The 26913-nt window shown below is 36.7% G+C and overlaps 2 protein-coding genes across 3 annotated transcripts in view; both read right to left on the bottom strand.

The window, feature by feature from the left end:
* The window catches only part of UMAD1 (UBAP1-MVB12-associated (UMA) domain containing 1), a 241102-nt gene that overhangs the window by 115698 nt on the left and 98491 nt on the right, over positions 1 to 26913 (bottom strand). The gene's annotated exons all lie outside the window — the stretch shown is intronic.
* On the bottom strand, positions 23993 to 25655 carry LOC308622177 (protein transport protein Sec61 subunit alpha-like). The gene has a single exon (XM_081243391.1). The coding sequence runs from the start codon at positions 25636 to 25638 to the stop codon at positions 24067 to 24069; it is 1572 nt and encodes a 523-aa protein (XP_081099517.1). The 5' UTR covers positions 25639 to 25655; the 3' UTR covers positions 23993 to 24066.

Here is a 26913-nt window from a genome sequence, read left to right on the forward strand (position 1 = left end):
TCCTCCACACTCACCTATTAGGTTAAGTGCCCCTGCCCACTAAAACCCATGTGGGCAGGGATCTTATGTGTCCTGCTTCCCATACTGTATCCTCAGACCCTAGCATAGTGCCTTGCAGAGGGCCAGAGCTCCATAAATATTTATTAAACATATGAATGGTTTCTCAGTCAACCAACCAAAATTACTGCTCATAAAAGAATGTGAGCCTTTTAAGGCCAAAGACCACATGTCACTTATAATCCTCAGTGCAGGCCTAGCTCAATCCCTGACACAGAGATGGAACTCAAGACATGATTGACAGGTTGATGAAAGTTAACAAATTCAATGACCTAGCAATTTTCCATTTTGAAAGGCAACTTTTAGAGCTTTAACATTAAGCTACAAAATTTTAAAAATTTGCTTAATATGATTAATTTCCTTTTCCTAAGATTTTACATAAGTAGCAAAATATAGAAATTTAATTTAAATTAGAAATTTTTTATAAGTCACCAACAGTTTTGGAGACAATGGTATAATTTTATTAAATATCATTATTATTAAACACTGGAATATTATGCTACAAACAAAAGGAATCTTTTGAGAGAAAGATCTCAAAACCAGAGTAAGAATTTGGTTATTGGAGGAAAAGGAACAGATACATGAAGAGTAAAGTGGTGAGAAGACAGGATATGAGCGAGGGTTAGAAAGAGTTCAGGCTTTTTGATCAGTGAGATGCTGTCCTTACCAGCCTATGTGGAAAGCTGTATATTTGCTGGATTTGGGAAGAGATGACTAGGAACAGGGCTTCAATAATTTGAGTATGAGAAGCCAAGATAACATCTAATTTGATGTGTCCTTATTAATGACAGAATCAGAGCAAAGAGGTGCCATCAGTAGTAGACAGTGGCAGCTGAAATAAATAAGATCAGTGCTAAAACAGGATAGCAGGTATACATAGGGAAGGAAGTGCTTTCAAAAAAAACAGAAGGCCAGTGGCAGACATAAAAGGTACCCGGTCAAAGAAATTCTAAAAGCCAAGATCAAAAAAGGTGCTAAGAGAAAGGAGATGGTACCCCGGCAAAGACATATGAATGGTCCTAGAGTATAAACACTGAACCACAAACAATGAGGCAGAATAATCTGACCAGTAGAGACAACAGTAGAAATATGACCTCACTGTTAAAACACACTGTTTCCAATCAATTCTGGCACTGTTACTTAGTGGAGTCCTTCATGAACTCCAAACTTACCTCGAGTGATCCAGCTCCCATCATTGTCTTAAGATGCTCTTTTGCAATCTGCACAATTGGCCTAGATGTTGAGAATTGCTTATAAAAGTGTTCACATTATTCCCAGAATCCATGGTCTCAGTCTAATCTAAACAAATCTGTCTTCCAGTAAGTTGCTTATATCCATCATATAATTTCATACTGTTTTATTACTTAACCACAGAGAAGGAATTTTATTTTTAAAATCTTATTTATTAAGCCAATTCTTCCCTATTCTAAGCACTATAATTTCTATTTTCCAAATTATTCAAAATATTGGCAGCTATTGGTTTGGATGCTCTTGGGTTGGTATAAGACAAATATGTTCTTCTTCTTCTTTTTTTTTTTTTTTTTGCCATGCCACATGGCATGTGGGATCTTTGTTCCCTGACCAGGGATTGAACCTGCACCCACTGCATTGGAAGTGAGGAGTCTTAACCACTGGACCGCCAGGGAAGTCTGACAAATATGTTCTTAACACTGTCAGTTTGTAGGAGCTTTCTGCTTCCTTTCTTCATTGTAATGAGTTTGCAAGATGACTCCAAATGGCAATAGCTCTTTGTACCTGCCACATCCCATTGCAACCTCATACCTACTTTGCTGTCTGATACCACCTCGGTTGCCTTTCAGCATTACTAAGCATTTTCTCCCATTGAATATTTCACATTATTTGCTCTTACATGCATTAGCTTGCATTTTCTTAGGCTGAATCTCACTATTTCCTGTGATAGTTCTAAACCTATTTAGGTATCTTTGTGATACTTCTCTTACTTTACTATTTGAGATGCTTCCCAATTTACTATCATCTGTAAAATTGGTTGACATGCTATTCATTTCTGATTTTATATTTTTAATGAAAATGCAAAGGAAAACTAGGTAATATGCCTCTGTGCTGCATTTCATCTTAGTAAGAATGAATTTAAGTAAAAGTTGCAAATCATCATGTTATTAAATCAGTAAACCTGAATTATTTACTTACTATACAAATCATATCACTTAATTTTACAACTAGCTTAAAACAAAAGTTAAAATGATTTTTAGTATCATTTATTTTTGTACATTATGTGTATGTGGTTTAATTTCACCCATCCATTTTTTTGAGATTGAGTTAATAGAAAGGCAATGATTATTTAAAAAGAAACAAAAGTAACATTTTTTGTTTAAATTTCAAATCTTAAATGTATTTAAATTTAAAAAATTCAAATGTCTTTGGTTCTCCAATAACTATAAAATGTCATTGGTTTAATTAAATAAAAGGCACCTTAATTAAATAGCAATGATCCATTCAATATTTTAAATACTATCTCATTATATTTATATTTATTCTCTCCTACTATGCTGTTTATAACTTTTTTCTTGTGCTCAAAACATATTTTAAAATATAACTTGGCTACGGAATTTCAGAATATTTATTTCCTAAATACTGGGCTTACGTAAACATAAATCTCCTGTTTTATATCCTTGTTTACTTAGTATCACTCTAGTTTTCTCTAGGTTTCTTTTGACAGTGCCGACTTGAACACATTTAAAAAGTCTGGCAAAATTAATGTTACTCAATGCATTTTTAGTTAAATTCTGTTAAATCTTAATTATCATAGTGCATTTTTGACTCAAGAATCTTCGAAGAAAACACTTTCTAATCCAACCCAGGAAGGTTAAGAGTCAAACGTGCAATTTAGAAAAGAAATATGGCAAGTCCATGTATGTGGCTCAGTCTTAGAGTGATGTTTACACAGGGAATCCTGGCTCTGTCTGCACTATATTATGACCCTTGTCATCACCTGCCCTAGAGCAGCTGCATATGTGTCTACTTCTCCCATTAAGCCAGGCTCTCCTGCAGGGCAGAAGCAATCTGAAACCACTGTATCTTTCATGAGGTCTCTCATAGCACTTTGCACAAAGCAACCACACAATAAATGTTTGTGAAGTTGTATCAGAAGAGCAAAGTTCTTGGGTTTGCCTTGATACACAAGCGCTAAGAAAAATGAAAGCAAAAGAAACCTAGGTGAATGGGTGGTGGGAGGGGATGGCAGTGGTGGTAAGAATGTTAGCAAGTAATCGCAAATGAAAATATGTAAATGTCGTCTTATTTAACTATTATGTACTTGAATATGAGTTGAGATTTTTGTTTTTTAAAGTAACTTCTCATTCTTCCCAAGCTAAAAGCTGGGGAAGCTTCATTATTTTATTTGAAAGTATTTTCTGAGTTAGACACACCCTTATTGACACTGCCAGTGTAAATAATTTGTTCTCCTGGTGTGCCACTGCTAAACAATGATGAACAGATCAACAGTACAGGAATTCCCCAATAAAGAGTGACCCATTGTGTAGAAAACAGATCCTAAAACAAGGAACTGTATTTAGGATAGGTTTCTACTTTCTGAATTCCGGCACACCCTTAGTCCCTGGCGCCTATGAGTCAGTCTCCTGGTCAACCTGAACCTGATCTTTCAAAGGCAATGTGATTCAATTCAACAAATACTTATTGTGCACCCACTGTATGCAAAGGCACAAGAATGAAAACCTGAGAAAAGGGGGCCTGCAAAGGAGACTGAGAGAAAGCAATGCTCTGGGAAGAAGGAAAAGATATAGGAGAGAAGGGCTTATGGAACCCAAAAGGGAAGAGGGATTGGTCAGCATTCTCAGATGTCACAAAGGGTTGGAAAGCTGAAACTCCAGAAGATAACAAAATTCTTATTGAGTAAATGCAAACTACTGGGATCAATGAACAAAATTATTAATATCTTAAATTATTCATGTTTAGAATAATTTTGTTTTGTGAACATACTTGCTAAGAATAGTTTCCAGTTCTATTAATGTTATTACCAACTTCCCTGACAGCCAGACTTGAAGTTTCTTCCTTTTCCCTCTGAAAAATAATACAATAAGTTACCAAGTCCTATCACTCACCAAGTCCTATCACTCATACCCACATGATTATGGTCACAGGCATAGTTGTACAAGTTGTGTACTGCAGAAAAGTGTCACATCTGGGGGGAGGAGCATTCACATCGTGGATGTGTAGACTTAAAACATATTCCCAGTAGACGTCAGTCAAGTGTCTTATTCTAACTAAATAAATATATTACAACAATCTTCTAACAGTTGGAAGTAAAAGGTCTTGAAGAAGGGCCACTCTTTTAATTCCCAGAATGCACTGAGTGGGTTAATGGTGGCCCAGCCCAAAATGTTTTCCCCATCTATTTTCCAGTCTTCACAAATCAGACTCACATAACATCTTGCAATAGCTTCCAAATGGATCCCCTAATTTCTCCACATTTGAGTCCATTACAGAAATATTGGAAAGGATTTCCTAAAGAGTCCCACTAGTACTTCTCTTTCCAAAATGTCTTCAGGGGCTCTATGTCATACAGTCTCTTCAGCCTCACATTCAAGGCCCTTGGTAACCATGTCCTAACCTTCCTTTCTAGTCTAGTCTTACCCTACTCCCCAAGAGGTACCCTACTCCCGGTCACATCTAATTACTGTCTGCTTTACATATATCCTGTCCTTCCTTGCCTTGCTATCTTTGTCCAGGTCATTTCCTCTGCCTGGAATTCTCTCCAAACTCAGTCTTCCTGCTACAAGTTCTAAATTACACTAAGTATTGTATTTTGGGGAGAGAGGTTTTGGATGATTAAGTATTGTCTTCAGCAAGCATCCAAAAAAAAAAAAAATCATTCCCCTCCTTGCCTTTGCTTGCATTTCTGTTATCTTTTGGTGCATAACAGATTACTCCAAATTTACGACTTGAAACGATGACTATTTATTTTTAAACCTCACATATTTGTAGGCCAGAAATTTGGGCAGAGCTAGTGCTTCTTCTGTTCTGTGTGGTGATATTAGAGGCTGCTCTGGTGTTGGTAATCGGCAAAGAGATGGCCTAGTTCAGAGGCTCCCCATTCCTCCTCCTTGTCACAGACCTTTAAGGTCTTCAGCCTTTGAGGCCCAGCTTGAATTCCCCTTCTTCTAAGAATCCTTTCTAGGTCTTTCAGTCAGGTTTAATCTCTCATTGCTTCAGATTCTCTACTACGTTCTTCTTCATTACAGTACTTTTCCTATTCATTCTTACGTTAGGTTTTCATTTAATATGTAAGAAGCAAAAGACAGAGAAAGGCAAAGGCAGCAACAGAATGCTATGACCCTATAAATTTCAATCAAATTTAAAGAGAACAGACACAAAATGCTCAATGTGACTGGAACTCTTGTAGAATAAAGTAGAGGGACAGAGTTCTGTGTCCAGACTGATGCCAGACGAAGCTGATCCAGCATAAGTAGACAGCCTACTTCACATATGTATCAATATATAATTGTGTTTATTCTAATTAGCAGCACTTGTATTTACTATAAATTCCAGGAAAGAGAAACAAAATCAAGGGGAAACACATTTAGTGTCTTGTGCCATTATACTTAATGAACATTTCTAATATTGCATATATATTTTTTAAAATTTTATTTTATTATTTTTTTATACAGCAGGTTCTTATTAGTCATCCATTTTATACACATCAGTGCATACACATGTCAATCCCAATCTCCCAATTCATCACACACACCCCACCCCAACCCCCCCTTTCCCCCCTTGGTGTCCATACGTTTGTTTTCTACACCTGTGTCTCTATTTCTGCCTTGCAAACCGGTTCATCTGTACCATTTTTCTAGATTCCACATATATGCGTTAATATACGATATTTGTTTTTCTGACTTACTTCACTCTGTATGACAGTCTCTAGGTCCATCCACGTCTCTAAAATGACCCAATTTCATTCCTTTTTATGACTAATATTCCATTGTATATATGTACCAATCTTCTTTACCCATTTGTCTGTCGATGGGCATTTAGGTTGCATCCCTGACCTGGCTATTGTAAATAGTGCTGCAATGAACACTGGGGTGCATGCGTCTTTTTGAATTATGGTTTTCCCTGGGTATATGCCCAGTAGCGGGATTGCTGGGTCATATGGTTAGTGCAAATATTTTTGTCCTCAAAAATGTTCAAAATGGAACCTTCCCTTGCAAAAGTAAAATCCACATCCTACAGAATGACTTGAAGAGATATACTAATGGGACTGAAATTATACTAATAACAAAATCCACTAATTCACACTACCTAGTTAAATAACTTATATAAAAATGCAGTTTTGAGCTAGAAAAGATATAAAAGAGATAGATCTTCCTCAACTTACAATGGGGTTAAGTAGAAACTATCATAAGTCATAAATGCATTTAATACACCTAACCTACCAAACATCATAGCTTAGCCCAGCCTACCTTAAATGTGCTCAGAACACTTATATTAGCCTACAGTTGGGTAAAATTATTTAACGCAAATCCTATTTGATAATAAACTGTGGAATATCTTATGTAATTTATTGAAGACTATAATGAAAGTGAAAAACAGAATGGTTATATGGGTACAGAATGGTCGTCAGTGTATCAGTTATTTACCCTCATGACTGTGTGATCATACTGCACACTGCTAGACCAGAAAAAGATCAAAATCCAATATTCAAAGTACAGTTTCTACGGAATGCATATTATGCCATTGTAAAGTTGAAATATCGTTAATCGTAAGTCAGGGACTGTCTGTAGTTCAATCTTACTACCACTATAATGAAAAAACTGAGGCCCACAAAATGTGACTAGACTAAAAAAAAAATTCCTCTCCTGTATAAAAACAAACAAAACTAAACTAAAGGTACAAAGTTCTGTGAAGCAAAACATGTACAGAACTGTTGATGGCAGCATTGTCTATGAGAGAGGGTATAATGCCTGCTACCAGGAGAAGGGGTAAATAAATTATGGTATCTTCATGCAAAGAAATACTATACAGTAGTTAAAATGAATGGACCAGATAAATATCAACTACAAATATCAACACAGATGAATCTGACAAATGCAGCATTGACTAGAAAAAGCAAATTGCAGCAGAAGACAAAGAAAATAACAGTACTTATATAAACTTTTAAAACAAGCAAAACAATACTATATATAGTTTGGAATTATATACCATATGTGGTAAAAGTATAAGAAAATGACTTGGGAATGAGTGGCTACTTCCATGGGGGCTGAAGGGGTACACAGGCAGCTTCTGCGGTACCCATCTGTAGTGTTTCATTTCTAAAGCTAGTGTTAGACACATGGATGATTATATTATACTTCATAACTTTTGTGAAACTTAATTATTATACAATAAAATTTCAAGGTAAGAAAAGATGCATTAAAAACATCTCTTACACTTTGTCTTTTGAGATATGCACTATCAAAATTCAGCATAAACGCAGATACATAAAGACTAGGCAGATGTTGAGGGGTTCAAGACCATTGGCATAGGCTATGTGAGAGCAAGGAAGCAAAGAAGTCTCTGGTTCTCAAAACAACATAACAAAAACAAACAAAAAAATCCAACTAAGTAAACACATTTTTAGAAAATTTTAAATAAATCACACTCCAGATCCTTCCCTCAACTTTTGCATGTTGACTTTAGAGTGTGCCTCCCCAATCCCCCCACTGTGAGAGACCATGAGGAGATAGGATCAAACACAACACAGATCCTGCTGCTGCCTCTGCAGTGGTGATGGAGGCAGAACCAAGGGAATAACCACGATTTAGTGAGCACATACTATGTACCAGGCATTGATAGCTTTGAGCCTTATCTGCATTCTCTGCATTTTCTATTTAATCCATACAATGCCCCTATGAGGTAGGAATGACTATCATGTTCATTTCAGAAAGGTCAAAGGACTTGCCAAGGCCACACAGCTACCAAGTGGTGGAGGGAGGATTCTAGCCAGAGTCTGACATGTAATCAGTATATTGCTGCCTTTCTGTCTATCCAAAATTATAATTACCAAATATCTGTTAACTCATCTTCAAAAAAAAAGTTACCTAACTTACATCTGGCTCCAAAACATGTTCAATTACTTTTAAAGCAGCTTTGCTTTGGTAATTTTTAAGTATTTCCTCTTCTACAGCACGGCACAAAGAACTTTATAGCTCACTCTTACAAAACCACCTGTACTACGTCCACATGGTTGTCAACGTTTAAAAACAAATACAAATAATAACAGAAGCAATTCCAAGGGGAATTTTTCTTTGGGGGAGAGGATTAGATGGAAACATTCTAAAAAATGAAAAAGGTGCAACATCTGGAATAATTTTATTTTCTCACATCTTGGATACCTTATATGTGCAACGATGTCAAAAATAAAGGCTCAAGGAGTCCTGAAGTTGAAGTGTCTCAAGATCTCAGAATCCAAGACGACACCCTGAACATATAATTGATTTTTCTCTATTTACTAACCACTAACACATTCACATCACTCACCTCTTAATAAAAGTAGTAACTCATCTCTCAAAAAAAGGCAAAATCCTATTCATTTAAAATGAAAAGCTTTTATGCATATTAGTTTGCCACAAAATATATCAACACAGGTGTTCTACCAAACTGCTCATCTCTTCTGGGGTGAGCAGGTACCCCACGCTGTGGCAACATCCAGGAATCTCAGGAAGACTCTCAGCACCATCTAGGCCAGCGATCCTCAACCCTGGTCACAGAGTAGAATCATTCATAAACTTTAAAGAAATTCTGAGCAGACTATTATTCTATATATGATTGGTAAAACAGTACTGACTAAAAGATAACATAAAGGAATATTGTCTTGAACTTGAGGTAGGCAAAGGTTACCTGCACAGACCCATAAAGTACTAACTGAAAGGGGAAAAGATTGATCAATTCAACATTAAAATTTAAAACTTGTTTATTAAAAGACACCCTGAAGAGTGGGAAACGCAACCCCCACTGTGGAGACAATGGTGACCAACACATACATCAAAGAACAGGCTTGGGGCTGCTGTGGCCATCCTGCCACCAGAGGGGGGCAGCTAGTCTGAAGACCAGGCCTCACACAGTGGGGAATGTAAAGCCAAAGATTCTGGGCCTTCTTTAGAACCTGAATCAGGGCATGCCTAAAGTCGGCCTGACTCATGCACTGTCTGCGTAGAAGAGCCAATTAATGCCCCTTTTATTTATAAGCCAGGAATAGTCCGATTTTCTGACACTTTCTTCATAAACAGTCTCAAGTGACACTCAATTCAGACACACTTCCACTTCAATTTTCAACTTCTCTCAGAAGGCAATCCACCACCTGTCCTCATTCCTGATTTCATTCAAGCCTTACTCTAAAAAGTTTTGACAATGCCAAACTGGGGTCGTCACTTGCCTAGTCTTAGGCACAAAAGGCTATCTTTTCGTTTCTCAATAATCGTCTTTGCCCTTTAGGGTCCTACTTCAGGGTATCCTCAGTTTTAGAGTTTATTGTGTCTCTGCCATCACTTCATATTCCTTTCTTTTTGTTTAATTCACCCCTGATTTCTCTAGCCCCATGCTCCCAGGGCACAATGCCCTAACAAACACTACTTACTGAAAGCAACATGGTAACGTTGTTTATTCATTTTGTCCACAAAACACATTTATCAGTGATAAATGTGTGCCAGTCCATGTGTTTACAACTATCACCATACAATGCGTTATAATCCCTTTAGCTGTCAATAATCATAAATCCTCCAAAAATTTACATGCTTAAATGTAAAGCTTTAAATAGATCACAGGAGTCTGCCTTACACTAGCAGCACTGGAACACTCAAATCATGTACACACTGGGCCAGCAAGTTTTCACATTTCATTGTTTAATTAAATTGTTTTGTTACTTTGTACCATTCCAGTTTAAAAATATTCTTATATTTTTCTGCAAAACTCTTCCTTTACTTTTCATAGGCTTGGAAACCATTTTGGAGTTTCCTTGCCAATGCAAAAGGCTTTTCCTTAAGGCTGGCATAGGCTGGACTGTAGTGACAGGCATGAGACGAGGCAGACAGATTTTTCTCCTTTTTGCACACTGATTAAAAAAAAGTGCCACCAGATGTGAAAGGGAAAATTTAGACTCCAAATTCTGAAATTTAATCTAGCAATAAAGAAGCACCAAATTCTTAAGACACAGTGTACGTCAGCTATCTGCCATCCCACCATTTCCTCCTTTAAATGTGCTCTTGATTAGAGGGAGCCTGCAACATTTTTTTACTTTGGTTAACAAGGTTTCTTTTACTTTAGTGAACACTACTGGTGAAGGAAAACAGGACTTCTTTGCTTTAAAAGGAGCTGGTGGTGGTCAGATAAGTGAGAAACTCAATTTTGTAAGTGGAGAGATTTCACTTTACTATTTCTGACAGAGGTTTTTAAAAGAAAGAAGTACCTGTGTTTAATCCCCACTTTACAGATGCATAGATGCTTATCCTACCCGGAAGTGAGCAGAAAAGCAGTGAGGAAACAGGACAAATTAGGCCTTAGGCACAGACTAAAGATATGGGATTTTATTTTGAGATAGATTTAAAGCCAGTGTAGGGTTCTGAACACAGGAATGACACAATCTCACTTATACTAAAAAAATAAATAAATAAGATCACTCCAGCAACTGTGTGAAAAAAGGTTGCACAAATAGAATAGAATATTATGCTGCTAATAAATGAATGAGATAAATCTGTAAGTTGCTAAGGAAAGATGTGCAAAACATATAGTTAAGTTAAAAGCTAAGATGCAGAACAGTATACACAGAGTATGATCCTATTTGTGGAAACAAGCATACACATGCACCAGATTTCTCAAAATTTAAAGTCAAAGTATTTTCATACCCAAATTGTTCTAAACATACTTAAAAGTTTTCTAATAAATATTTTGGGTATTCATTTCAAACTTAAGTTCACCGAAGTTCAATTTTAATGGAATTAAACAAAATTTAAATGAAGTTAAAAATTCAGTACCTTAGCCACATTTCAAGGGCTCCATAGCCACGTGTGGCTAGAGTCTACGTTATTGGACAAAGCAGATCTAACAATTGTAGAAAACATATAGGAAAGGTTAAACCTGTTTCTGGGGCTTAGAAGTGAGGGCAAGGGATGGGCCTTTTACTTCTCAACTTTATGCCTTCTGCCACAAAATAAACTTTTTTTTTTCAAATTAAAAAGGCAGGGGCAGATGCAAGTTGTAAGGGATCTGAAGCTTATACGATTTTTAAAGCCCTTCTGAAGACTACAAAATTATGAATACAAAATTATCTAAGAAAGTGAAAATGCCTTTAGAGGTGACGAAAATTTACAAATTTTAAACACCTGAAAATACCACAAACATCACAAAACCCAGAAAAATATCATCCTATTTTTATTAATTAATCAACTGGCAAACCTCTATAATACCTTTTTTTCCCTAAAATTTTTGACTATCCACATTTTGACAAATGACAATTTTATAATATAATTTTCCACATATAAAATTAAAGAATAATTCAATGTTTCTTCTAATTGTGGTATAGGAACATAGTTGTTTAGAAATATATGTCTAGGAAAGGTTCCTTTAACTTCACAACTCAAGTCAATTTTTAGGATCACTGTCAAATTTGGGAAAACTTCTTAAAGTTAGTTTCATATGTGAGCTGCAAAACATCAGGGTGTTTCAGTTTCTTACGTGGCAACTAATCCCAAATATTCTTGAAATTGCAAGCACTCATTAACTATAAAGCTGATTGCAGACACATATTATGAAGTTTTTTGTTAACTTTCTCCATATTGTGGACAAATCAGCAAGAAACATAACTCTTTTCCCGATGTATTCATATCATTCATCCCTCTTTGTTAACTAGATCTTCAAACAATCATCAAGCCTATTTATTCTATTTGGAATTTCTTCTTCTCAAATGAATTACTGCTTTGGGGATAATCTGAATTTTTTTTTTTACAATATACTTTTGGTCATCAGAATAGTTTCTATTTATTTCACCATTTTTATTGCTTTAGTTTTATGTTCCATTATCTGAATTTTCTTAGTTCTTTAATAAATAAAGGTAGTGGTAAAAAAAAAAGAAGTAACCCTTCATATATGTTTAAATTGGGAATCTGTAATTTCTCAGTTGTCTTATTGAAACACTCCTGAAACATCTTTTAAACTGCAGTTAAAGTCGTATATTCCCAGCTCAACTTCCCTTTAAGCCAGATCCAAAAAGAAATGCCTGTGATCACTCCAGAGCAATCTAAGATGTGAAGAAATGTGATGGAAGGAGGGTCAGGGCAGAAAAGGGACAGCAGTCTTAACTAATTGTGTTTTAAATATCTTAAAATTCTTCAAATTTTGCAAGACCATATGGCCCTGTGAATACACAGCTAGAGATCTTCCCAGGGCCTTGGAGGGGGGCCTGTGCAAGGAAGGGGTCCTGAAACCTAAATCCCAGTCAATCAGCTTCTGGTAAACTTGCCTCTGATTACAGGTAAACAGAGGAGTCAGAAGACCCAGTTTAAGCCAAAGGTCCTTAGCTTAAGGAGTTCGGTGTTTCTCCCCACCTGTCCCTCCACCTCCACAGTGAATATTCAATTTCAGGCTGAAGTACACTTCCAGGAGGTCTTAGAGCAGCAAACTCTAACCTTCCTTCCTACTTGGCACAGCTAAAATTGCTTCATCTCAGTTTTTGCCGAAGTTGAGGTTCATACAAGTTTAAATCTTAACCAAAAATTTCTGACTGTTTTTCAGAAACTTCTTCAGTTTCAGTTTCAGCAATCCATTGTTTTGATTGATGCATCCAGCCTCTCTCTCTCTAAAGCTCGGGAAACGTTAGCCCTATCTTAATGTAACAACTCTGAAAGTCTCATTTGCCCCATAGATCCATTTTAAAAGACTCATTTATATGGGCTAAAGCCAAGACACATATAGTTGGGGCGGGCAATAGTCATCACAGAGCTCCATACTTCATTAGTGGAAGTAATGTAACTAGTGGTACAACATAGGAAACAGTAATGAGGACATTATAGTCACACTGCTCAGCTGTGTACACAAAAGGAAGCCTGCACAACATTGAACAATCTATAAAGCAGCAGTCAAAACTGGCTTCTTCCACAATTAAAGCTGTTTTCAGTTTCTCTTTACGATTCAAGTTTTATTTTTAACATAGAGAATCCCAAGCTCTTATTGGGGGTCATTACTTCTTAAATATTTTATTGACACTATTTATTATCTCCATTTACCCTCTAACTCTTGGAAGTCCAGCAATAGGTTTTAGTTATGGCTTTCACCAAATTCTGTCAAATCTGAAAAATACACATAGTTAAGAACACGAACTCTTAAGAGCCAAACTGACTGGGTTCAAATCCCAGCTCAGCCACTTTCTACCCGTGGTTTTGAGCAAGTCACTTAACTTCTCTGTGCCTCAGTTACCTCATCTGTAAAACAGGGATAAAATAATACCCCACAGAGATGCTGTGACCATTAAATGAATTCGTGTTCATAAATACTGAGAGTAGCGCCTGATACACACTCGGGCTGCATACGTGTTTGTTAAATATAAGAAAAATATGAATCACATGTAATATGAAATGGAAGTGATCAGAGAAGCTGAAATCAAGATATTCACACTAATTTGAGTGTTTTACTATCTCCCTTCATGTTGTTAATTCCAAACTGCCAAAGACAGTTAATTCAAATTTAAAAGCACAAACACAATTCTGAGCCAAATAAACAGCTTGTACATTATCAATCCTTTATCTATCTCTGATCACAGGTAATCAAACATTGACAAGCAGCTTGGGCTAGTAGAGTCTGATGTATGTGAAATGGACTCTAGCTGGGAAGCTTTAGGCACATCATTTAATTTCTTGGAACTTCATTTTCCGTATTTGGGCAAATGGGTATAACGCAGTCTGAACTTCTTAAGATATTTGCTAAAATCCCATTATATAAAACACACATAAAGAGCTATTATGTGGCCCAGCATCTAGCAGATGCTCATTAAATAGTTATTATTATTGTTGTAATTGACCATTATTCTACTCCATTAACATTCCTCTTTCTATATTATACTACATATTAAAGATCGTTGCCCCTCACCATTCTAGCAATATAATTACGAAAATCTATCTTCCCTATTCACTTTTGTTAAAACTGTCAAACATAATCAATGTCTGACCTTGTCCTGGACTAAGATTGAATAACATTGGTGAAAGAGATCCTTCATGGATATTTATGAATGCAAATGTGACACACAAGGTCCTTTCATTAGTACTTAACGTTATTAAAGTTTTTACAGAACTTAGATAAACTATCACAGAAAAGAATAATTACACCTTAGATTTCTGCATAATAACAGTTTCAGTTTATGCCACCTTTTGTGAGAACTTTCAAAATCTTAACATATACTACTCTGTGAATATTTTCATTACATCTGCATATTAGATCAGAGCAGATATATGCCTGGTTTTATTTTAGAAAAATATGAGGCTAAAGATTTATGACTTGCCCTCCTAAACATACCAAGAAGGGAATTCACATAATTTCTCACTATTTCTGGAGGAAGCCTTTGCTGCCAGTACTGAGAATGTTATAAAATTAAATATTAAAGGCTCAAATTGCTAAATATTCTATAAGCTATGAAAAAAATACTTACCGACTCCCATTTCTGGAAAATGCATCAACTAATGTCCCTCAAATATTTTCCCTTGGATTAAATGGAAACAGTTCAAACCCAAAGAAGACACATAGCTTTAACCTGGAATGTTGGCTGTTAGAGTGTGTGCTGCTGGAAAGTAATTAAACCATCTTATATTCTTACTTAAGTGAGATTATAAAAACCCAGAAGAGTCCTTCAAGAAAAAAATTGTCAAAACAATTTAAATTCATTTAACACATTAAATCTCACTGTATTTATTGTGGAATTGTTACAGCATTCATTTTAACTTCAAAAAAAGTAACTGATAGATATTTTCCTTGGAATCCCATGCAATTTTTCTTCAAATCTATTATAAAATACCAACACCAAGAATGGAAAGGCTATAGGCTAGAACTTTCAGAAGCGCTAGCGAGGGAAATTTTTGAAAAACAAAACAAAACAAAGCAAATATAGAAATTAATGTAATCACACTGACTTAAGAGGAGCCAAGGATGGAGGAAAATCTCATATGATGGGACGTCTCTAGCACAGCGATAAAATGGGATGCAAAGGGGTATCTGGAGTGTAGGAAGTTGGGTGTTAAATTCATTGATGGGCATGCCTGGTTCTAGGCTGACAGAGCTAAATCCCAAAGTATTACTGTATTAATAAATATTATAATTCTTCTCCCTAAATTTTTTATTTTAAAAATAATTTTAAAAACTTAAACATATATTAAAATGTACTACCATTTTCAGAAGAGCAACATGATATATAGCATTTGAACAGCTATGAAAAGGTAAAATATATTTCACAAACTTTGGTAAACAGGTGCATCAGCATTATGACTGTATTATTAATATACCACCACAGCACAATGCTGATTACTTTGCTATAAATATAAATCCAAGGCAAAGATAAGTCCTATCTCACCTGCTCCCTTTAAAAAAATTTATAGCAGCTCTAACGAGATTGAGTGATTAATTCATATTGCAATTCTGGGATTGGTCATCTAGTTCTGTAGCAGCAGCAATATCAAAATGTCATCATTAGTTCCATAATATTTCTATAAATCTATATTTTATAAATAGGTACTGAATTTATATTATGTTCGAATTCATGGAACAGAATTTGGTTTCACCTTATGACATAAACAAGTATATAATAAAACATAAATAAAATAAAATATTTAATTTTATATATAAAATAAAACATAATGCATACAATAAAACATATAATGGCTTATTAGATGATTATACTTTGTTTTCCTATTTTTGGGCCCAGAAACAGCACATTCTCTAATAATTTAATGATTCAGATTTAATTTCTGTACTTTCTTCCAAGAACACAGCAAACTTTCCTTTTCCTTCAAGGAAAATTAACTGTTAAACTGAAAATAATGACAGCCGAATTTTCAGTTATAGAGAGAAACAGTTTCAGAGAGAAACTCAGAAAGCAACAATGAAGATTTCCCATTTCTCAAAACCTTGACCTACTGGGCTCAGTGCTTCACATGAAAGGACCAAAACCTTCGGTCTCCATTCTGTTTTGAGTTACTACCCTGGCAGCCTTTCTGGCAGTTTCAATTGGTTAAAAGAATTTTTTTATTTCTGAGCAAAAATATATTTCATAATTGCTAAGTATCACAATAACCCAAGATTTGAAGCTTTCTGAGTAACACTGTAGAGCCGTGGAAAAAAATCCCTGATCTACTACTACGTGGTGACCTTTCCAAGTCACTGGATGTTTTTGAGCCTCAGTTTTCCTCATCCATAAACCAGGATAAAAGCATTTGCTCTGCCTTGTTCTAGGGATTTCTGAAAGGATCAAATAAAGTAGCATGTATGAAATGCTCTATAAGACAAAGTATTCAACAAATGGAAGAGTATTAATAATTGTAGAAAAAATAAGAGTGATTATTAATTAAATAAAATGTATTAAACAATAACTGGGCTTTCTAAGACTAGGACTTTTAAAAGAATTTTAAGAGTTATAAAGGAAAAAGGGTGAGTGACTTTTCTAAATGATAACTTCAAAAAAAATATCAATACTTCTGAGCAAAGCAAGGCTAGAGTTGTCCTCTGCCCTAGGACAGACATCAAAACATCACTACATAATATCCTCCCAAGGCAACTCCAAAACAATAGTAGGATTTATCAACCCCTTGCATCTCTATTATTTAGGAAAAGAGTCCTCATGGCCTACAGGCTAGTGAAGGTATCTCATTACTATTTCTCACCATGCACTTGAAGGCCACTTTGCCTACTGAACGATCAACACCATTTCTAATTAGATATATGAAGTATCAAAAACATGGCAATAACTTTCAGTAACAATTTACACACACACAACACACATATACAAACACTCCATTTTTAAGAAGGGATATAAACATCTTTAAAAAATTCTTTTAAATCTACAGGACCTTAACCCCTGAAGATAGCAATAAAAAAAGGGGACTGTTTGTGTAAATTGTACCAAAATAATGAGACATTTCCAAGTTTGTGTTTGAAGTTCTTTAAACAAGGTGGTCTTTTTAGTGAGCTGAGATAAAAATTTAAAACATTTTAGGGACAGAGCATTTGGCTGGCATTCTGCCACTTTCTACACCAGATAATTTCAGTTGCTGCTATTTGTCTCATATGTTTTTTATTCTCCCTCTAGGGAAGTCAAAGCCTTTTCACTTGCAGGCAAATTTTACTGTAGCTCTGGTAACTACTTTACAAGGTGATAAGCATTCACAAGAGGCTTTTATTAGGCTGGTAGCAAAAGCAAAAACTATGTGCACATATTTAGACAACATGTGTGAAATGGAAAACTTTAAACATATGAGAGCTCCAAGTTAACCTACTAAAACTGCATATCCCATGAAAAATCTGGGGGTAGAAAAAAGAAACATGCTAAATAGCCTCAAATATAACTGACTGTATATTTTCCTTGTCTTCAACTCAACATAACAGCTTGTTTAATTAACTATGTCAGCTAAGGCATATGCTAACTCATTGCTATCTGATTTTGCCCAGAGAATGTTTCCCTCCATCACTTTTCCAAATGATTTTACCAAGTTAGAACAGAAACGCTTGCTTTTATCATGTTTCTTCCATCCAGTTCCATGAGTAGTGTCCCAAAGAAATAAATGGTCTGAACTCTATGGTACAATTAAGCTATGAGGGCAACTAAGCATTCAAACATGAGACTATTAGTTAAGACACAAAGTTCAAAAGTACTATACTAATCAGAGAAAGAAAAGATCATCAGATATCATAAACGTACCAGTCATGAGGGGCCTTAAGGTAGGCCTTGGATTCTAGATAAGACTTGAGTAAGAGGAGAGAATAACAGCCTGGGAAATGACAAAAATAATGTGCCCACATGATCAGCTTCCAGGGCTCAGAGAGACTGAGCAGGAGCTCTGATGAGGGGCAGTGGAAAATGTGGGGAAACAGACCGTTTGTTGGAAATCACTGCACTAGACTAGTTTTACACATCATTAAGTAAAATAGACTCAGTGATTTTCAAGTCTCCTTCCACTACTTGTAAGTTTATATCATAAATCTAATAAAATAAACTCTCCTTGCTTTGTAAAGATACAGTGCTTTTCCTGACAACGTAACTTTTTCTGACCTGTCCACTGGACTGTAGGCTTACCATGAATGAGTTCCACCTTATAGCCCCAGAGGTTGGTTCCAGTGTACAGCACATAAGCAGGGACCAAAATAAATGCTTCCTGAATGCTACAGCACAGAGTACAGGATTAGAAAATGAACTTTCTTGGCACAGAGTAATAAAAGTATAACCTTTCTCAGTTTGTCACTGATATGTACATCCCATAAGGAGAACAGAATTTCTCAAAATAACATCACAATGTAATTAGAAATCAGAAAGAAGAAGCAGTAGAATCTCAAAGAGATTTATGAGACAACCTACAGAATGGGAAAAAATAATTGCAAATCATATATCTGATAGACTTGTATCTAGAATATATAAAGAACTCTTATAACTCAATAATAAAAACATAAATACCCAAGTTAAAAATAAGGAAAAAATCTGAATAATCATTGGTCCAACGAAAATATACAAATGGCCAAAAGGCACATGAAAAAATGCTCAACATCATTAGCCATCAGGTAAATGCAAATCAAAGCCATAATAAGATACTACACCATATCCACTAGGATGACTACAATCAAAAAGACAGACAAGCAAGATCTTTTTTGACCCACCTCCTAGAGTAATGAAAATAAAAACAAAAATAAACAAATGGGACCTAATTAAACTTAAAAGCTTTTGCACAGCAAAGGAAACAGTAAACAAGATGAAAAGACAACCCTCAGAATGGGAGAAAATATTTGCAAACGAAGCAACTGACAAGGGATTAGTCTCTAAAATATACAAGCAGCTCATTCAGCTCAATATCAAAAAAGAAACAAACAACCCAATCAAAAAATGGGCAGAAGACCTAAATAAACATTTCTCCAAAGAAGACATACAGATGGCCAACAAACACAGGAAAAGATGCTCAACATCACTAATTATTAGAGAAATGCAAAACAAAACTACAATGAGGTATCACCTCACACCGGTCAGAATGGTCACCATCAAAAAATCCATGAACAATAAATGCTGGAGAGGGTGTGGAGAAAAGGGAACCCTCCTACAACTGTTGGTGGGAATGTAAATTGATACAGCCACTATGGAGAACAGTATGGAGGCTCCTTAAAAAACTAAAAACGGGCTTCCCTGGTGGTGCAGTGGTTGAGAGTCTGCCTGCCGATGCAGGGGACACGGGTTCGTGCCCCGGTCTGGGAAGATCCCACATGCCGCAGAGCGGCTGCGCCCGTGAGCCATGGCCACTGAGCCTGCGCGTCCCGAGCCTGTGCTCCGCAACGGGAGAGGCCACAACAGTGAGAGGCCCGCGTACCGCAAAAAAAAAAAACCAAAAAAACTAAAAACAAAACTACCATATGATCCAGCAATTCCACTCCTGAGCATATACTCAGAGAAAACCATAATTCAAAAAGATACATGCACCCCAATGTTCACTGCAGCACTATTTACAATAGCCAGGGCATGGAAGCAACCTAAATGTCCATCAACAGAAGAATGCATAAAGAAGATGTGGTACATATATACAATAGAATATTACTCAGCCATAAAAAGGAACAAAATTGGGTCATTTGTAGAGATGCAGATGGACCTAGAGGCTGTCATACAGAGTGAAGTAAGTCAGAAAGAGGAAAACAAATATCGTATACATTGCTTATATGTGGAATCTAGAAAAATGATACAGATGAACTTATTTGCAAAGCAGAAATACAGACACAGACATACAGAACGGACGTATGGATAACAGGGGGGGAGAAGGGGGGACAGGATGAATTGGGAGATTGGGATTGACATATATACAGTATTATGTATAAAATAGATAACTAATGAGAACCTACTGTATAGTACAGGGAACTCTACTCGATGCTCTGTGGTGACCTAAACAGGATGGAAATCCAAAAAAGAAGGGATATATGCATATGTATAGCTGATTCACTTTGCTGTACAGCAGAAACTAACACAACACTGTAAAGCAAGTATACTCCAATAAAAATTAATTAAACAAGAAAAAACAGACAGAGAGACAGTAACAATTAGTATTGGCCAGGATATTGAGAAATTGCACACACTGCACTTAGGACTGTAAAATGGGCCAGTCCCTTTGCAAAACAGTCTGTAGGTTTTCAAATGATTAAACATAGAGTTACCAGATGACCAGGCAATTCCACTCCTTGGTATATACCCAAGAGAAATGAAAACATATAAACTCAAAAACCTGTACACAAATATTCACAGCAGCATTATTAATATTAGCCAAAAAGTAGATATAATCCGAATGTCTATTAACTGATGAATGAATAAACAAAATATGGTATAGCCATACAATGGAATATTATTCGGCAATAAAAAAAGAATGGAATAATAATACATGTTCCAACATGGATGAACCTTGAAAAGTAAAAGAAGTAAAGGACCCAGCCACAAAAGAAGTAAAATAAGCCAGTCAGAAAAGATCAAATATATCGTATGATTTCACTATGTGAAATGTCCAGAAAATGGAAATCTATAGAGTCAAAAAGTTTGGGGAAAATGAAAAGTAACTGCTACTGGGTACAGAGTTTCTTTCTGAAGTGATGAAAAGGTTCTAGAGTTGCCTGTAAAACTACACAACAAGGGCTTCCCTGGTGGCGCAGTGGTTGAGAGTCCGCCTGCCGATGCAGGGGACACGGGTTCGTGCCCCGGTCTGGGAAGATCCCACAGGCCATGGAGCGGCTGGGCCCATGAGCCATGGCCGCTGAGCCTGTGCGTCCGGAACCTGTGCTCCGCAACGGGAGAGGCCACAACAGTGAGAGGCCCGCGTACCGCAAAAAAAAAAAAAAAAAAACAAAACTACACAACAAGTGCTCAACTCTGTGAATATGTTAAAAGCCACCGAATTGTACACTTTAAGTAAGTTAATGTTATAGTATATGAATTATATCTCAATAAAGATCTTATTAAAAAATATAGTCTCTGTTTAGGGTGATGAAAGAGTTTTGGAAACAGACAGTGGTGATGGTTTCACAACATTGTAGATGTAATTAATACCAATAAATTGTACATTTAAAATGGTTAAAATGGAAAATTTTATGTTATATATATTTTACCACAATAATTTTAAGAAAGTGCAGAATGGAAAAAAATAACTTACTTTCCCCAGTTTTAATTATGAGTAGATTCTTCCTTCAGTAGAATCACTTTGTCCAAAGTAGGAAAATCCCACATCTAAAATATTTTATCAGCCCATAGATAAAGGAAGTATTAACATGATTTTGGTTGGTATAACATTTAAAAAATTTGTAAAAGATATTAAAATCAAATGCATTCAGTTTTACAACTTATAAACTTTGTATATTTGTGGTTTTAACCTGCCTTAACACTGTTGTGTTTTTTTTTTTTGGTTTTTTTTTTTTGCGGTACGCAGGCCTCTCACTGCTGTGGCCTCTCCCATTTGCGGGCACAGGCTCCGGACGTGCAGGTTCAGCAGCCACAGCTCACGGGGCCAGCCGCTCCACGGCATGTGGGATCTTCCCAGACCGGGGCACAAACCCGTGTGCCCTGCATCGGCAGGAGGACTCCCAACCACTGCACCACCAGGGAACCCCTGCCTTAACATTGTTTTTGACAGATGATGTTTGTTAACTGCTTTGCTATTTCCTGTAGTGAGGAAATTGACTGTTACACTTCAGGTTTTAACAAATAGCATTTCTACTAACCTTTGCTAATTATGCTGTGCCTGTATTTTGCGTAACATTTCATACTACATTTATTCTCCTACTTTGATTTTAGAGCAACTTACTTGTAAGAAAGTGACTTTATATACATTTCATTTTGACTCACCAGCCAAATCTGATTGTGTTGCTTCTAATCCAATTCTACACAGATACTTAAACAGAAATGCACACTGATGTGACTAAACTGAATACTTAAATGTACAGCACCCCTTTCAGGTTTCAACAGGAATGTAGATACACAGACATAAATACAGACCAAGCAAAAACAGCCTAGTGCACGCACTGTAAAAGCCATGTGCTTTACAATAAATATTTCTGTGCACGTCTTTTCAAATACACTGAGAATTATTACTTTAACATGATTGCATTTGAATGTATAGCACTTTGATGGGTTTAGTTTAAAGCAAGTCTATTACGACAGAAAGAAGAGCAAATGTTCTACCATAGTGCCATTTTATATGAAATAAAACATCAATATCAGAGATGAAAAAAATTAAAGCATCAAACAACAGTAACTCTGTCGTCAATCAAGCTTATTTCAGATAAATGAATATAGAATTTCAAATCTGTGATTACTCATAGTTACATTCTTTTCACTTGACAATCCTGAAAATCACTTTACCTAAAAATTTTGGTTCTAAATGTTAGGCTCATTAATTAAAAGAGTTAATCCTCTAAGAAGTTGTCACTTAGAAAAGGCATCTTGAGAAACAGAGTAACAAATACTGATATGAATTATGCCTTGATTTTTAAATTTTTTAATTTTTTAAACATAAATATTATATATGGTGAAAATCTCATTTTCTGTGATGAAAAATAAATGTTAATCTTTTTAGATGAGAAAAATAATGACTGATGCACATTGGATGCAAGGGCCAGGAGACTCCAGAAACCATATTTTTTATAAACTTAACAAAAAAACCCCAATACATTTATTAAGTGCACACTTTGTGAAAGACATTTTCTTATGCATTTTACATACTTGATTTCATTTAATCCTCGCAAAAATTTTGTGCAGTAGGTATTCATTATGTATAGCCACTTCATACATGCGAAAACTAAGGATGAAGAGATTAAGTAGGCTGTGCAAATGTGCAGGAGTAAGAATTCGAACTAGGATTGAATCCAAGTCCATGCTCTTTCCATTACACCATTCTTTCTTCTACAAGTAAACATTCTATCATTTGCTAAAATAATTCAGTAGCATCAGCTGTTGCAACTGTAAAAAGGCTCGGGGAATACCAGACATATTCCTGAAGTCTGACTGGTGAAGCTATATTACCCAGCTAGGAAGGGGAAATCATACTTAGGCAGAGCAATCCCTACTTTTCCAAGTTTGACACATCAGAACAAACAAGAAATCAAAACTAAATTAAACTCAACCTTAACATTTATATTTCTTAAAGTCCTATTAATCCAACCAGCAGAGGCATGTAATAATACATGGAAAACAGGATGCTAATTTTATAAAAACAGTTTCTACTTGGATTCTGCATGTTGTGTATTTCCCATTCTGTATGTATCTTGTACATGTATTTGAACATGTCTTTTACAGGTGTACATTTAAAAAAATTACTCCAAAAGAGAGCTCATCCAAGGTCATCTCACTGGTTAATTTCATTTTTAAGTTATAGTGAGGTTTGTTTTTTGGATACCAATACTTTTTTTTTTTGGCAATCTGAATTACATTTATTTTTAAACAAGTGGGAGGAATATTGAGTGTCTTGAATGTCGTGTGCAAAACTGATCCACGTTACCATCTCACCGCCACAACTGAACATGGCAAGGCGGGTACATTGGTTTCCAGCATCACAGGCAACACTGCATGTAAGTTTTTTAATGAATAATGTAAACTTCAGTGTTAAGGCAGCTGGTACTAACGCTGCACACAGGCTTAGCTCCGTGCCCATTTCAGGAATGAGACGGTCAGCACTTAAAAACAAACTGTGAGAGAAGAAAAGGGGAGCCAGCATTATCTGACAAAAACAGTGTGTCAAAATATTTTCCCTTTCACACACACAAAAAGAAATACTGGAACATTTAGAAAAACAAAGCACCCATCCCGCCAACTTCAGCCTGTTCTTTAACAAACACTTCAAAATACTGATAAATAATAGTGACTGCAAGCAGAGTTCCAGTGCCTGAGCCGATGGCCCCGAGGAAGTCAGCCAACATGGACAGGGCGCCGATGCACAAGTCGCCAAACGCAACTGCTATGGGGATGTACCTATTACGCTCATGAACCATAGAGGTATCCCTGTGGCCTCTCATTACGATTTGCTGTTCTTTAAGCTGTTTCGCTACATCTTTGGCTGAGGAACCAGACACCTCTATCCACATCTTAGAAAAGAATGCACATGATCCCAACATGAAGATGCCATAAACAACCACATGGACAGGATCCTCAAATATGGCGCCCATGGACTCAGGAGGAGAAAGGTAGTAACAAAGGCCCCCCCCTGGGTAAGAACAAGCAGGTCTTCCCCAACTGACATCAGCCCACTGTCCTGGTAAATTTACTAAAAATCGAACTGACAGCATCTGGGAAATAACATACAGGTTGGACACCAGGGCCGACTGCAGGGTGATGGGGAGGTTGGACGTGTAGAAGAGCTTGGGGTAGCTGCTGTACTGCCCTCGGTACTGGGCCGACTTAATGGGCAGATCCACACGAAATCCCTGAAAATATATAACAGCAAACATGAAAACTGTAGCAATGAGGTTCATGAGATTGGGTAAATTCTGATGATAGAAAGCCTCCCTTAGAGCTTGACCTCTGACTGTCCTGGTGGCCAGTAAATGAAAGACTGCTATGACTGCACCCTCAAACTCAGTACCTCTGCCACTGTTAATGGTAGTGGGACTAAAGGCCTTCCAGACAATGGTTTCACAGATGTTGGTGGCAATAAAGAGGGAAATCCCAGACCCCAAGCCGTAACCCTTCTGTAGCAACTCATCTAACAGCAGCACAATCAAACCAGCAACAAACAACTGAATCATGATAAGGAGACAGATTCCAGCCCCTATTTCAGTGGGATCCCCATAGAGGTCCGTCATGACATACACAATGGCTTGCCCAATGGTAATGATCATACCAGACAGTTTTGGGGCTCCACTGAATAGGGCTCTGTCTTTGGGTATATCTCCAACTTCAATGATTTTGGCTTCAGCTAACAACTGCATAATCAAACCAGATGTTACAATTGGGGAGATACCCAATTCCATTAAAGTTCCTCTGTTGAATGCAAGAATAACTCTCATCCAGTAGAAAGGATCTGCAGAATCTGATGACATGATTCCAAATAGTGGTAGCTGACAACACACTAAGAAGATGAAAAGAGTTATAGCAGTCCATAGTACCTTCTCTCTAAACTGGATTTTCCTTTCAGGTTTCTGAATTTCTAGTAGAACTGCACAGAAAGGTTTGATAACTTCTAAAAATGTGATGCCCATGGCGGCAGCTAGGGCCACCCGGCGGAGCCCAGAGACCTCAGCACGTCCTTTGCTAGCGTTCTGCGGCTCGGGCCTCAGTGCCCGCTCCCGACACGCTCCGGCCAGCCCCACCAATACATTAAAAAGGCATTCTTTAGGGAAAAAGATATAGATGTACATACATATATAATTTATATATAAGCTTACTCCAACTACACAAGAATGGTCTAATTCTTACTGAAACACTTTCTGTTAGCTTTCCCAACACCCATTCTCCTCAGTATTTTCCTCTTGACTCTCTGGCTGTTCTTTCGCAGTCCATCTGTGAACGCCTCCTATTCTACTCAAGTTCTAGGTTTTAGAGCTCCCTAGGGCCAGGTCCTGGGCTCTCTTTCTCAACATTCCCTCCCTAGGTGATCACATTCATTCACAAAGATGTAAATACCATCTGCACCCTGATAATCCCCAGATTTATACTGTAAGCCCAAACCTCTACTAAAAACCTCCATTACTACATAAAAGTTACTTAGTCCAAAAACTGAACTCTTGATGTTCCCCCAAAACCTGTTCCTTCTCTAGACTTCTATATCCTCCACCCTATGGCTCATGCCATCGGACACTTATTTAATTCTAGGGAACCTCCTTGTCCCCATATATAATCCACCACCATATCCCCAAATACATTCTAAATGTGTCCACTTCTCTCCATTTCTACTGTCACTACTCTAGTCCAAGTGACCACTACCTCTCGCCTGGACTATTTATATTGCTCTAGGCCATATCCTACAGATTCTCCTCTTTAATTTAAAGACCAGTGAGGTCTTTAAATTAAAACAAGCAAACAAAAAACAGATACTATCATTCCTCTGATTAAAACTCCTTCAATAATTTCCCCTTGCACTTCAGATTAAAATTCAAACTGCCAAGCCTTGTATATTCTGACCTGCCTGTTCCTATCTGTACTTCAGTGATACTGGTCTTCTTTCAGTTCTTCCAGTAAGCCAAAATCCTTACTGCCTCAGGGCTTTTGCACATGCTGGTTCCTCTACCTGGAACGCTTTCCTCCACTTCTTGCCCAGCTAACTCTGATTCATCGTTCAAGTTTCAGCACAAATATCACTTCCTGAACCACCTCCTAACCTAAATTAGTTCCCCCTTGTGAATTCTCTCTCATAGCATCCTTTTCTTTCATATCACTCATTACAATTTGTAAGTAAATACATATGTGTGTGTGTGTATGCATATGTGCATATTAAATGCCTGGCTCTTCCATTACCTTGTAAAATTCATGAAGACAGGGACCATGTCAATCTTGGTCACCTCTGCATAGCCAACACTTTACATAGTGTCTGGCACATAATGGGTGCTTTATAAATATTTGGTGAATTAATCAATTAGGAAAAAGTCTCCTTCTCCACCAACACGCTGTTCCTGAAAGCAACCATTGTAAGTTGC

The sequence above is a fragment of the Mesoplodon bidens genome (genome assembly GCF_964165515.1).
Source record: "Mesoplodon bidens genome assembly, chromosome: 9".
Lineage (NCBI taxonomy): Eukaryota > Metazoa > Chordata > Mammalia > Artiodactyla > Ziphiidae > Mesoplodon > Mesoplodon bidens.

What these genes read in the sequence shown, in the direction of transcription:
- LOC308622177 (XM_081243391.1), bottom strand. Translation starts at nt 25,638, where the DNA reads ATGTACATCTATATCTTTTTCCCTAAAGAATGCCTTTTTAATGTATTG.